This window comes from Nipponia nippon, unplaced genomic scaffold (assembly GCF_047370975.1).
Source record: "Nipponia nippon isolate SJK-2023a ecotype South Korea unplaced genomic scaffold, ASM4737097v1 scaffold_6, whole genome shotgun sequence".
Classification (NCBI taxonomy): domain Eukaryota; kingdom Metazoa; phylum Chordata; class Aves; order Pelecaniformes; family Threskiornithidae; genus Nipponia; species Nipponia nippon.
In genome coordinates, this window is record NW_028262380.1 from 47,029,018 (window position 1) to 47,044,216 (window position 15,199).

At 39.4% G+C, this 15,199-nt stretch overlaps 1 protein-coding gene across 3 annotated transcripts in view; it reads right to left on the reverse strand.

Moving 5' to 3' along the window:
* Window positions 1-10,476: 10,476 nt before the first annotated feature.
* The window catches only part of GLRB (glycine receptor beta), a 50,386-nt gene continuing 45,663 nt past the window's right edge, over window positions 10,477-15,199 (reverse strand). For all 3 annotated transcript variants that reach the window (XM_087737568.1, XM_087737569.1, XM_087737570.1), the window contains exon 10: window positions 10,477-13,530. In XM_087737568.1, coding sequence (XP_087593694.1) covers window positions 13,234-13,530 — 297 coding nt within the window. In that variant the 3' untranslated portion in view covers window positions 10,477-13,233. The remainder of the gene's footprint in view (window positions 13,531-15,199) is intronic.

The following is a 15,199-nucleotide window of genomic DNA, read 5'->3' on the forward strand; positions in this document are numbered from 1 at the left end:
AAAAACAAGGGTAATATGTGCCTTTGATAACACCACCTTTGTATATGCTTGCTCAAACATTCCTTATGGCTGCACTTAATATTATGAATGTTGTAGGAAGTTGTTTCTGTCATTGTACTGCACGTGCTGAGGCAGTATCTTGAACAAGGATACTGGACAAACACCAGCCCGTGGGAAATGGACCATGTAATGATCATTCTTGAGATGGAGAAGGCCTGTTCTTGGTTTAATGTTTCATTCATAACAACTACCTGTAAAATACATGCCTACTCCGCCTACCTTAGAAGCCTGGAGAAATCAACTGATCTTTTCTGAATTTGAACCTGATGCAAGTCTGATGTCTTGACAAGGTCAAAGAACGCCAGAGAATTGACTGCTTTTTATATCTCAACAAGGAAAAATTAGTTCATGAACACTGAACTCTTACAGAGAATGGAATTTCTGATGGTGGTATTGCACTGCTAGTCAGTACTCTGTTTTACGCCCTCACACAGCATTCAGGACAGCATTCAAATAAGCTTTGCCGTGATGCTTTCAACCACAGCAGAACTAATGAATCCCTAACTTTTACGATAAACTCCTTAATCCAAGTAAGACAGCTTCTCGTCATATACTGCAGTGCAGGTGTGAATCTCTCCTGCTTAACTTCTTGTCTGAAACAACATCTCTGCGATCTCATTCGCGTCCTTTGCACAAGGCTTCGAGGCCAAGAGCTCTTTGAACAAGCAGGAAAGCTGCAATGGCAACGCTGGCGTTAACCCTGCTTTTGGAGACCAAACTGGTCAGGAGCCAGCCCAGGGGAGGGGGAAAGGGCGGTGCGTCACCTCCGTCCCTTGGGGCTGGGATGCCTGGTTCCAGGCTGCTCAGTGGAACCCAGGCAATTTGGCTAGCTGGCAACGTAGTGAGATATACAGTGGTAACAGACTGCTTTTCTGCTCCCTCCACAGTGAAGCAGAACAAAATTCACTGCGGTCGCCAAGGGAGTACATGGAACCTCCATTTTTCTTCTTCCGTAGGGGTGTGTTTCGCTTTTGAACGTTACAGAAGTATCAGAAGGTACATGGGCATCAGTTTCCATTTCTGCCAACGCCACTGGTCACAGTCATAACCACCTTAAACCAAAGTGGCAACGTAATATGGTTTTATGTGTCCGTAGGTAACAGAGAATTAGGTCATAGATTCATTTATAAGCAAATTGTGTGAAGCTGGATTTTTTTGCGTGTGTGTGAAGTTCAAAAAGCAAAAAAAAAACCCTTCTTTTAAGAAGAGAGATGTTCATGTTACGGATTTAATTTAAACAATGGCTGTGTTATTACAGCACGTGTTATTGAGATCACTTTTATAGTTTTATAGTTTTGTCAGGGCTTCTGTCACTAGGAAAATAAAGTGAATTCTAAGCTATAGGGAGTAAGAGATTAAACACAGAGCAGTCAAACGTTCCCCGTTATGTTTTTCCTTAAAAATAATAGAAAAATTACATAAATCATACAAAAAACACTGGAGCAAATGTTAAAATAATGTATTTTATGACACAAATAAGTAAGAGACAAATTGTGCTGTTGCAGAGATCATACAATGGAGCTCAAGCACTTAGCAACATTAAAAACAAGTTAAGTTGGAGGAGTAGATAGAATTGCATGAGACAAGATAATAATTCCTTTCTTCAGGAAATATCCAAAAGATAGGAAGATTTTGGGTTGTTTTGTTTTGTTCAGCTACCCACTGCAGGCATTTTACACTATTCTTTGAAAAATCCCATAAAAAAGGGGATATAAATTAAAAGGGCTGCTGTGATTTGAAACATCAGCTTTCGTATCATTATGATCTCTCAGCAACAGAAGTATCTTTTAGGTTCACTGTTTACTTGTTTGGCATCAATAACTTTTTTTTTTAAAAAATCATCTTGTCAAGAAACAAGTTATCAAGTTATCACGGAAATGTACAGAGTTGTGCTCAACAGGAGTTTATTTTTAGTTCTGAAAAAGCACTTCAGTGGTTCAGTCCCAGAACTAGTTCACAGCACAGATAAGAGGTATTTTTACTTTCACCTCTGCATAGGCATATCTTCCCAGATTAACTGTGATAAAGTGTGGTGCTAATGGCAAGCTTTTACAGAAGGAAAAGCGACAAACCAGAAATGTAAGAAAAAAGAAACAATTCTTACGAGGCACTGAGTTACATACTTTGGACTAGAAATACATCTACGTCATGGTAAAAACGCAGAAAAAAACATTCTTTTAATTGCATAATTGCTTTAAATATAGGCTTTAATGGCAGAGCTTATACTAGAAAAATTTCTGCTTATAGTATTTGCGGCATTAAAGACAACCTAAATGATGCCGCTTGTCTTTATTGAAACTTCGTTTGCGTTACAAGGGACAGTTGTCTTATACAGATTAACTGCTAGCCCTTATTAGAATCAACATAGTTGCCATTTAACCTGAGACTTACCTTATTCCTTGCTAATTGTATTGCTTTCATAAGACATAGGCACAGAGATGATGTCCGCAGGTAGCTGCATTCAGAACAATCTTAAATGTATGGTTTCCTTTCATTACAGGTCAACATACACAGCACAATGCATCAAGGGCTTAAAAGGAAAGAGAGAAGCTGAAGGGGTTTCAAGGGCAGCTCAAAGACAGTAGTTATGAGTACACAACAAAAACCTAACCTTGAACTTAGGAACATCGCTGTCCTGAGTCTAAACCAGCTACAAAGAAAAACGACCTACAGGCAGAGAACGGATTGATGCCACAGCTAGGAATATGTGGACCAACGACAGGCACACTCCTGTAGGGACCCATCATCCTCTGTCCCATATTTTGGCTGTTCCCAACCTGCCAGTGGCAGCTGTAGCTACTGTGAATACAGCATTTATGCCTTTTTGTTAAATCAAACAGATCTGCTAATGTGATCTAATGATCTCAGTTTCTATAACTAAAACTATAAAAAGTGTTCGCTGATGGTATCTCAAGTAAATATGAGTACTGAAAGGCATCTTCTGGAGGAGAACCCTCACCAACATTTGCCTGTATTCTACTGGGCTCCCGGTGGTTTTAGTGGTAATAAGAAAATAGGACCTTAATTGTAGAGGCTGATCAGCTATAGCAAACAAATGTCAAAGGCAATGAAATGAGCTTACCCAAAACACACACGATCTCCTTTAGAAAAAACAAGGGAAATAGACCAGAAACTTCTAGTCTCAAACATGTATCCAGAACAGTCCAGTTCTTACTGATGTTTTCATAACAGAATAGTAGCAGTAGTTCAGATTTTCTTTACCGTGAGAAGAGTTCGGTTATTTGAGGCAGTTAGGGAAAATCACAAATCTCGCAAGCACTCTGAGTGCTACTGCTGAACAAGGTAGCAGAATGCGATATTACTTCTTCACAGCTATTGCAGCGCTGCACTAAAAAAAAGTCTGTAGTATAAATGTTATGCTTTGGAGTGGAATTTTCTCTATTCATCATCTGATTATTTTATAATTTTATTAATTTTAACTCATCTCAATACAGTGTCTCATTAGAATGACAGACAATTCGTTGTTATTGACAAATGATTGTGTGATACATTTGGATAATCAATTACAGTAACATCCCATGAAACGACGGTGAAATTAAATGGATTGAAAATGCCACCCTTCATGGGCTCCCACAATCTTTTGCTTTTGACTGTCAACCATGAAAGAAAACCCTGCTTTCTGACAAGAGCAGTGCTGGGCTTCCACTCCGTCCTGGAGAAGGCAGTAAGCAATCCGCGAGTCAGACAGATGTGTCGCATTCACTTGTAACTTTCTGTATATAAACCAGCCCCCAGGTGATTATATCTACACTGCTGTTGGTTTACTGTCCTATAAATGGGAGACTCTATCGCCTAATGCGAGCTTCCCACCTCAAGGATTTAGCTAACAAATCCCAGGAAACATATCCATACTTTTTGGTGTCCCTTTTATTAATTTATTTACTAGTAATTAACTTAATATACTGGTTAATTACTTTATAGCATTACTAATATTAACAATCTAGAAAAAAATAAGATACCAATTAATCACTGTTTTTTGTTACAAAATAGTACTTATTGATTACATTATATGTGACAGAAGTTGTTCTGAGCTTGCAATTGCAGAAGCTATTCCAGCATGTGATTTAATATCCCGTGGCCCACATAGCTCACTCTGTGCCATGGCAGGGGATGATTTATTTTACAGAGAACTGAAAAAATACACGGTATGATACTGACGTACTTTGAAAATACTTGCAAAACAAAATAATAATAATGGAAGGGGAAAATACTGGTAAGTGATTAAATCCTGACAAGTTCCTGAACAGGCCAAAGTCTGCCCTCCAGAAGTCCAAGGTAGCAGCAGTTCTGCTGACCCCCCTCCTTACTTCTCGGAGAATCGAAAACTCTATCATTTCGTGATCGCTGTGCCCAAGACGGCCTCCAGCCGTCACATCACGCGCAAGTCCTTCTCTGTTCGCAAAGAGCAGGTCCAGCGGGGCGCCTTCCCCCGTTGGCCCCCTCACCAGCTGCGTCAGGCAGTCATCTTCCACACACGCCAGGAATCCCCGAGACTCTTTCCTCTCCGCTGTACTGTATTTCCAGCAGGCATCTGGTAAGTTGAAGTTGATGCAGAGGAACATAAGAAAACAGAGGAAACAGCCTGCCAAACTCGCACAGGAGACCTGGGGAAGGGACATCTGGCTCTCTTTAGTTACTGGGCACTGTGCGGAGCTACAGACCGTCACTGACGTGCAATGTTCAAACTTACTCTGTATACAGGGCTGTGCCTTCAGCCATGCACCGTGTGCCAATCAGATAACAGCAGTCGTTTTACTGCTTGGTCAGAGAAGAAATAATTTCATCTATTGAATTCTTGCAGCACGAACTGGCAGAAAGACCACATTATGGGACAGCATGCTGGTCAGGAACCGATATGAGGTCAGTATGGACAAGACTACCTAGTCTTTTCTAAAAAGCTATATTTTTCTTTTCGGCTGAGAAATGAAAACTGTTGAAAGATTCAGTGTTGTCCTGTCTTTTAAGGCTGGAATCTCCTTTCAGCCAAGATAATTTATTCCAATTGTCAAAGCTCATCAGACTCTCAGCGTGAGTCTTGCATAAATGGATTCATTCCTGGCTGTTTCATTTGCACACTCCATGAAATTTTTTTCCACCTATTTAATTTCATCAAGACTTTCTTCACAGAGACTAGTAAACTTGCTGCAAGAGCACTATAATGCAAAAGACACGATCTCTTTCTTATATCCCTGTGGAAAAAATTGGATAAACCACAATATGCTTTAATAATTCATATACTTAGAAAAATTCCCATTTTAAGATGCTGTTCCTGAAATGGGAACAATATGGAAGCATATGATAAATAAAGCAATAAAGCCATGCTTATGGGTAACAGATAATAAGGTGCTGCCAACTTGGATACACATTTTCTGTTTAAAATCTCCCATGGTGAAATTCATAATATTCTGTCTTCTACAGTAGTGGTGTAAAGTTCTCCCATGAAACTGCAGTGTCTGGGAATATTACTATGGAATCATTGTCGTTATTTTTCTAAATAAAGTGCCTCTCTGTTGCAAGAAGACTCATCAAGTGGAAAATGTGATGAACTCTTTATTGCAAAGGCACAGGGTTTGGGAAAGCTAGCTGTGTTTTCCTTTGGCTAGTTTGCATTGAACACAGCTGTATAGGGCAGGTGCTACGCAGGGGTCTTGTCTTTGTCCGTGCTTCTGTAGGGCAGCCATAATGACTTAAGCAGCAGTAGATCCTCCGAAGCCTTCTTGGCTTTAAGACCACTGCAAGGCAAGAGCTTTAAGTCCAGAGAAAACAAGCAGGGCCAAGGCAATCCTCTCCTGCCGTTATGCACATTGTTTATTCATTTAAGAAATATATTTATTTAAGAAGTTTTCACCTCAGGGAAACAACCAACCAGAAAATATGAAGAACTAATAAATAAAGACTAAAGTTTAATTCCATGAAGTAGATTATAGCTCGCGGTGGATGCTGTATATCATTTGTATTTGCTTGAAAAAAGAAGATTGTTTCTGTAATAGCCTGATCCTGAAGCACATCCAGGAGGAGAATGGAAGCAGAGCTGCCTCAGAAGCTGACACAATCAGGCAGATATTTTAAAAAGCCTGCAAAGATTTTACACCCTTCGGTAGGCTGAGGCTAAACAAGATTTGTCAGAAGCAGGAGCAGGTAGCAAGATAGGCTTTGTGAAAAGCAGAAACTGATGCCGAAGTGGTATTGGTCAAAACCATTAGCCTTTGCAGTCAGTTCCTGTCAGTATTACGCCTTTGAAATAGCCAGTCTTCAAATTAGTGTTTTCCAATGAGCTGGCCTTTGGGAGTCAAAGAAACAAACAAATTAATCTGAAAGAATGAATCTGCCTGAGACACTGATAAATCTGTTATGACAATGTAAGGCTTATTAAACACTGAGAAATGTATTTCCCTAGCCTCTGGGTCAAATGCAAGTTTTGAGGTTAACAGAGGAAACGAACATTTAAAAAAATGTCACATGGACTACTTTTTTTTGTATTCTGCTTTTGACAAGAAATTCATGATTCAACACACTTGACTCAAAAATTTAATGCACGTAGTGAGGTATTATCCAAATAACACAATATTCTCAGTTATAGGGACATAACTAAAACAGGATAATGCAGATGATGTTAAAATTTGAGAAACAAGGGAGTCCCCGGTCTTCTCATATATTACTGTTCATCTGTCCTTGAACATCAGCACTGGCTTGCCTTCACAAACTCCAGCAGAGTCACACACATGATCTTTGCTCTGACTGTACAGAGATGAAAGGTAGGCTAGCTGAAGCGTATTGCCAAGGAAATAACTCAGTCTTGATAAAAGGAGTGCTTTGCAGAACAGAAAAGCTAAACAGTGCTATTGATTATCATGATGTATGCTATGGCAAAAGAAGGTGGAAACACAGGGGCTGCCTACGCACAGCTTTTCCTCTCAGCAGCAGTTGCACTTTCAGCAGGGATTTTTCTTGCAATTTATGGCATTAGAGAAGGATTCCTCGGAGTTGAAAGGTTTTTGCAGGGGGCAGCAGTACAGTAACTTGACCTGTTATGCTCAGGAGGGTTTCTTGGGCCCAAAAAGCTCTGGAGTGTTCTTCCTCAAGAGAAAAATGACCCCCACTGTGGATAATCATAGAAAGAAACAGACATACACAGATGATATATATGAAAAAACTCACACTATCTACTGCCGCAGCCTGAAGATCTCATCAGGTGGAGAATAGTTATCCAAAACCTTATCCTTTCGACTCCGCGGTCTCCATACTTCCTTTCAAAGCACATTATGTGGCTTAAGCAGCTACCTGGTGGGATAGAAACTCTTAGTAACCCATGTTGCCTTACTGTTTTTTTTCCGTCACTGTAAACCATACTTTCAGGAAATAAGGGGAAAGACAGTAAATTTTCTTGTACTAAAAGACATGTACTTAATGTACCTGCTCTCTCCGTGTGATAGCTAATGGTGCCAGGCAGAATTTAGATTTACCTCAGTACACCAAAGAAGAGTTGACTAGAGAGCTTGAAGGCCTTTCAAATACCTTCCTTGTTTGGAGGGCGTCCGTCGATGCTGTTCTCCAGAATCCTGATAGGCACTGACGTGTTGAAAAACACCATGCTGAAAAGCAATCAGTGCCCCTCAAAACCAGGGTTGACCCCCATGGACAACCTGGAAGTCAAAAAAGAATTTATAGACTTAGTCTCATTAGTCTCACTAGTCTCTTTAGTCTCATTATTCATTTAAAAGTTTATGATCCAATAGCCACTATTAGAGTTAGGGACTTTAAACAGAACGGGTCTTTTAATGTATAAAAGGGATAGTCTTAGGACCTGGACTCAGTAGGCAGCCTCATTTATGCTCAAGTGGGTGAATCCAGCTCATTCTTTTACATGTGGTTGTTGGTTCGGGAAAATGAGTTTCATTTTTGGCACTACCAGTGAACAAAATTAAATATGGCAGAAATCCTGTATGTCATCAAAACCCATAGAGAGAATATTTTACAGTGGCATCTTTCACATCACCAGTGGGAAAAAATAATTCAGTTCTAGCACACAGTGCGTCACACGACGCACATCTACATTTCGCAGACGCAGGCTGATAAACACCCACACGAGCTAACTTTAAACAACTGCTTGAGCGCAATAGCCCAGGCAGCGTAAAGCTTCGTGGGGGTTAACACCAAAGTATATTTTTTCATTTCCTACGCCAGCAGGTAGGCTTCCCAGCGCGGAGCTCGCTGTTACCATGGCTACATTGCCAGCCGTCCCCAAGTCAGCTAGTTTAAAGCTAATTTGGATAAGCCTGCATTAGCTGCAGACATTTTAGTGACTGCAGTGTAGACATATTCATAGCAATGAAGGGTTTTCAGAAAGATTTCAAAATTGCCATGTAATATTTTTTTTTAAATGTCTGCTGACACTACTTCCACTGATGGAATGAGGACAGGTGCTGGGAGGTAGCTGGGCGGGCGACTTTCCCGAGCAAGCCAAAATGCAAGGGAGTGCTGCAAGCAGCCCAGATTGCTTGTGATTTATTTGATACAATGGTATAGACAAAACCACAACAATGAGAATTTTATGTCATTAAAACTGCATTTTGTTTGCTCTCTGTTCCATTGTTTATTCAAGTGTAGGACTTCCTATGAAAAGAACTAGTTTCTGTATCTTTCTGGCACCACAGATGAGCTTAAGTTTTCTTCTTTTTTAGTAATTCTTTATCTAAAAAGAAGGTAACTGTTATAGCATATTATTACTATATGGAGCAATTAACTTGCTAGACACAATTAAATTAAATTGCAGACACAAACAAAACTATTATTCAATCTCTCTGTATCTGAATTTCTTTTCCTTTCCACATTACCTTCTCTAACCCTGGAATTAGTACACCAAAGCATCACGTAACAGTGTCCTATCATTCCCTTATCTGCTACACACCACATTTGCACTCATTTCAGCACTAAGCTATCTCTAGAGCCTGAAAAAATCACTTAACGTCACATATATTTAGGTTGCACTGCCTTAGAAATAAATAATTTATTGTTACATATTCTATAAATATCCTCAGCACAAGTCAACTAATAACCATAACAGTAAGCTGCTTCAATTGAAGAAGAGACCAATGGTCTCAGCTGTGTTATAACGTCTCTTAATAGCTTACCTTAATAGCTGTGACAGACTACTTAAGTAAGTTATTGTCTCTCTTCAGAGTGAAATATTTTCAATGAAAGACTACCTGTAAGTGCATTTCTTTCAAAATGATTATGCAGCCAGACCAATCTCTGTGGGTCACACTCATTGAAACTACCCCAAAATGCAGTGTTACCACTGTCTCTTTAATGGCTGATGGGGCACTGAAGACGCCCTCTCTGTCCCCACACATTTCCTGTTCCAAAGTCCAAATTAATTTGAAGACTTTGAAGAATGAAAGCTGCTTGGCAATGTTTCCAAGCGGTCAATCTTCTGTACGCTGCACCTACAGAAATAAACTCTCTTCCTCACTCAAAAGACAGCCTGCTCACATACACCATCTCAGCTAGAATTAACGTGAGACTGAAAAAAGAGGAGGTGCCAAAACCCACTACAGAGCTGCTCCTAAAACTGGCTGTCAAACATGAGTAGAACCAGCACGAGAAAGTAAGGTGTGGATTACTCCACACAGTACATTTCACACATCCTAACAGGGAATTAACACATAGCAGCTTATATACTTTTCAAGTCACATCCTTACTTACTGTATAGCTTAAATTTGTGGATGCAGTTAAGCAATGAATTAATTCATCTCCATGGAAATTCCTGATGCAGTGTTTGAATGTATTCTAAAATCCTGAAATAGAAAGATATCTAAAGAGCCATAACACTTTGAAAGAAAGGAATGAACTATTTGGAGACTACCCCTCGATGCTTATGAGCCAAGAAAATACTGAGGTTTATGTTAAGGGTAGAACGAAAATTTGTAACTCGCCTACCAGTAAACAGGAGAACTTAAAGTAAATGTCAGCTGAAACACAGATGGTCTCTCCCTCAGAAACAGATTTTGCTGTCATGTAGTTTGTTCAGACATCATGACTAGTTAATCTAGTTACTAATGTGTACTTCATGAGTCTCACCTTTGCTACTACTTGAATGTCTTAATTTCTACACTTTTAAATTCATACTGCATGGCAAGTTTCTATAGCTGTCCATTGATTTTATGCCCATTTATTTTTAATTTATTAATATTTTTTTCCCTTCATATTATCACTATCAAGTAACATCCTACACTCCCTATACGGTTTTATATTTGCACCTCATTCTGGAAATAAGTCAACAGGCAGAATTTTACAACTAGAGGGTGCTGGAGGACCACAATGCGATATGGTATGCAAAACTCTCAGTGACCTTTAGTGGAAAGAAGAAAAATAAAATAAATCAATTATTACTGCTCAGTAGGACAAGTTAATATATTCTGAGGTAATACAAATACTGCAATATCATCTAGTGTAAGTAAAAAAAAAATATAGCTGATACTGTTTTATTTTAAATTTTGTTTAAAATTTGCTCTTAAACTTTGTTTCTGTCCTTAGTTTTTGTGCTGCAATGAACAAAAAGCCTTTATCTTAACAATACACATTCCTTTTGCTTCCTTTTGTGTGAGGTGGAAAACAATTAGAGTGTATTATTGATTACATGTTTTATGATAAAACACAAAAGCCACCAAGTAAGCAGGAAAGCAAGAAGGAACAAAGATTAATTTAACAATAAAATCTATAATTGAGATTATACAGATAGAATGTGGACATTAATTACAGATAAATCATTTAATAAGAGTTCTAACAAGAAAATTATCTTCCAAAATTCTTGTAATTTCCAACACAGGATAATTATTTTCTCGCCTTCCAGTACTGTAAGAAAAAATACAAGTATGAGAATAAATAACGTCTATAAATATAGGATTCTGGTTGTATGTAAAAAAAATCACCCCTCCCTTCCTTCCTCTCTTTGAATTATCCTTATTGCTTCTCAGAGTCTCTGACAATTCTGTAAATACCTTCGACAGACGGAAATATTGAAACTGTGAACTGGATCTTAAAGATATAAATTTTTTTTCCTCTGGTTCAACGTGGTGCAGTAACATTTCAGATTGCCCTTCCATTTCCTCTGATCGGAAAGAAATCCAAAGGACAAACTGTGGCCGCCTGGTAAAGTGGCTCCCTGAAATCTCCTTGAGGAAGTGGCCAAGAAGCTGGCGGAAAGTGCGTGACCGCATTCTGAAGAGCAGATCTCTTCAACCCAAACATGAATCACTGCAACCAGTGTGTTGATCACAAAGTGGCAGTGGTTAGAAAAAACCCTGGGCACGTGCAGATCTGCCGGATGCCCAGTGAAGCCAGCATGGCACGCTTCACTCTTTTCGTATTCCCACTTCCGACCTTCTGGTTGTGCCGGCTCGCCATACATGGACAACGTTCACGTGGTGGGCAATACCCAAGTAATCTAACAGTCCACTTGTGGCCTGCATTGGCTCAGCACATCCTGGATGAGCTAGAAACGTAGCGCAAGTGTGACTGTGTCTGTTTCCTCACTAGGGAAGGTTCCAGGTCTTTAATTCTGTCCCTTCCTCACCTACGAGGAGCCAACAATCTGTATTTCCTTTTGTGAATTGCCAAGTTACTGAGGACCGCCTTATTTTAATATTTTAACTGACTGTGGTGCCCCAGTTTTACAAGAAGAAACATGTTTCCCTATGGCACGCTCGCAAGGGCTGAGGCACAGCCCCTGTGCGTTCCCGGGGAACACATGCTACTCAGATGCCTACGTACAGGCAGCTTTCTTTTGGCTGCTTTTCATCTCATGACTTGCCCTTAGGAAGGGGTGTACCCTGGCACCCACGGGAGACCGCAGGTCCTGCCCTACACACGTCATGTTTCTGTAGTCTCCATGTCACGGGGGTTCCTCTGGAAAATGGAGAGCCATCTCCTATCAGAGCAGATGCATGCATAGGACCTTATTCTCCAAAAAGCAGCAGCCAAATCAATGAGCTGTTGAGGGAAGCCATTAATTAACACATAGGCACAAGGACTCACGATATATTTAAGAGTCTCAGCCCCTTAGACCTTTAGACACTTCTTCACTTCTACTGGTGGCTAGATGTTAGCTTTGGTCATCTGTGGTACAACAGGCAAACACAAGAAGTATAACCAGTGGTAAAAATGGGATTTCATCTTGACAACAACCGGTTTGTTTAAATTGAAAGCTTTCAAGGGGATAAACAAAACAAATCAAGTAAGATGTATCCAATACAATGACAAAAAAATTGGGACTTATATACTGCAGGCTTGCCAGACACTACAGAAGATGAACCAGAGGACAGAGTAATGTAAAAAACTATAATATAACCTGATACTGAACTGCATCTTGTGATGTTTTTCCAAAACTCCTGATACCTTTAGTCGAGAAAGTGGCCTGTTTGTTTTTGACATATTTTATCTAGTTTGTGCCTAAGGAAAGAGCAGTCAAAATTTGGCCCAATGTTTTATTGTCAGCATATTCTCACACACTGAAGTGTGCCTGCTTGATGGATACAATTGTTTTTTTTCCTAAATGAGCTGATTTTACAAAATTAGTAATTCTCTGATCTTTATTTTTCCACATAGACAAGATCAGCCTATTCAATGCTGCCTTTACTTACAAAGTCTGAATAATATGAATTACAACTTAGCTTTTTCTTCAACAATGCCATCTAAAATTATACAAGAACAAGATGTTTGGGTTTTTTGTTTCCTTCTGGAAGTCAGCAGAAAAGCTGTTAAATACTACATATACTAGAATACTTATTTTAATAATACTCAACGTGCACATCAGTTTCATTGTCAGAAACACTTTAAATCTCTGTATGTTACTAATAACTGAAGAGCGTTATTCAGCTTTATAATGTAGTATGCATTGTCCTTCATATATATTCCTAAAGCAGGATGTATGCTGTACATTTATATACAACGTTGGTCAGAGCACAGACATTGCAGTGTCATGCTTTCATTCAAAATTCAGATGCCATATGTTCAGTACAATCGCATGGCATCAAAATGCAACATATTGCTTTGCAAATGCAAATAAATTTCACACAGTGGCCTTCATGAATGGGAAGGGGTAATGAAATGGGATATATTTTACACATATGAAAAAAATAAATAAAAGATTTATCATAAATATATGGACCAGTATATGACGTTGAAGAACAAGAAGCAAAAAGGGAACAGTGCTCTTGCATAAAGATCGATTCTCTTTGCGGCTGATGGAATGACAGGCTTGGGAGGAGGAGGCTTCTTGTTGTTCTTGGCTTGAGATTTCCCGAGCCCATTGTTGACTTCAATGGGCTTCCCATAACAGTCATAATTCGATAATTCAAAATCCCTTGGCAAGCTTCCAACGATGCTGAAATCATTGGATCTCAGATCAGATTTCGATGTACAAACTTTTTTGCATCTGGTCTCACCAACCTACGAAATAAAGAGTGAGGGGAATCATGATCTACTCACCATATTTCATTAACAAACTTAATGCAGCTGCTAGAGAACACCGCAAACAAACATATAGGAAATTACTTGTTGATAGGGATATATTACATCAGCCTAATTTGCTGAATGGTTGCGTTATAAAGTACTTAAGGATGATCAGACAATCATATAAACTAATCCAAACATTCATAATTGTGTAATTTTTCATGCACAAGGTGCCTCATGCTGTGCAACCTGCTATAGTTAGACTCCTTCCTTTTAAGATGATAGTAGGGGAGAGAATATTTCTGTAGAGAGTATTTTTGGAAATCGGTTCTGTGCTGATGAACCTGCAGGACAGATACTATTCAATACTTACATTTTTCTGAGGCCTGGAAGCTACAGTCAGAATTAACCCTAAAATTCAGTGTTTGATGCAACAATTAAAGTCTTTTCTGGTTCTACATAGTAGCCAGCTCAAGATACTATATCTCATCCTAGCGTGACCACCTTGCATGGCTAGGAGGCACTTTCTTTGTACCTGCAGTCCTTGGTGCCTCTCTAAAGACGGGCAACAAAGATGCGACTCCGTTCTCAGTGTTTCCCATCGGTACACTGGAGAACTGTGAAACTGGGAAATCTAAATCCAGCAGCTGAATACCTGCCTTTCCTACAGCTCCGTCAGTGCTCTCAGGGATCAAGTACTGCTGTGCCACGGGGTAACCCCAGGTGAATGATTCTCTTTTACAGACCAATCGTACTGGCACATACAATGAACATTTAAAAGAAAAAAGTATTTGGTGCCCTTCAAAGTACAAGTGTTTTTTTGGGAAAAAAAAAAGTTCCTACATTTGCTTTCTTGGATTTTATAAAGTTTGTATTTCAGGTACAACAAATGTCTAGGAGGACCACCCCCAGACTGTTCAGGGAGCCTGAGGAGACTACCTGCAAGGTACTGCGCTTTGTGACTCGGGTAAATCTCTCTCGAAGTTTCATTTCAATCGGACTATACAGTAAAGCAGGAAAAAAAAAAAAAAAGAAAAAAAAGAAAAAAAAGAAAAAAAAGAAAAAAAAAAGAATACAGGTTATGAAAGTTAACTGCATTATTAATAAAGCCATTTGTTCACATATATAACCTGAGAGTTGGAAAAAATGCTGTTTCACAGGTCAGGTTATACACATGGGCAACTGGCATTAACATAAGTTTCACTAGGGCTTCCTGGAGCCACAGATATGCTAAAACTCAGTTCTTCCAAAAGCTGCCTATCCCTCCTTCCAAGTAGCCTATCTCTCCTCCACAAAGCCTTCAGGCATTTTACTCTCAGCTTTCTCCAGCTCTGAGTTTTCTGCAGTCTTAGGCTGATGCTTCAGGATATTTGCATTATCACATTTTGTAATTAAAATAATAATAGTGAAATACAGTACCAGACTTCTGGATGAATGAAAAACATTCTGGAGAACATTATTAGCCTCTCTATGACAACTGTCAAGGTATCTTGGATGAAAGGAATTGTGGCAGTCAGGAAGAGACCTAAACTTCACCTGGGGCTTTTACTCCCACAACTGACAAGGCTGATTCTGGTGCAAAGTGGAAGAGAAGCACGGCACTATTCCCTCAGCCAGAAGTGGCTTGTCAGGTTTGCCAGACTTATATTTCTCAGGAAAACAGTAA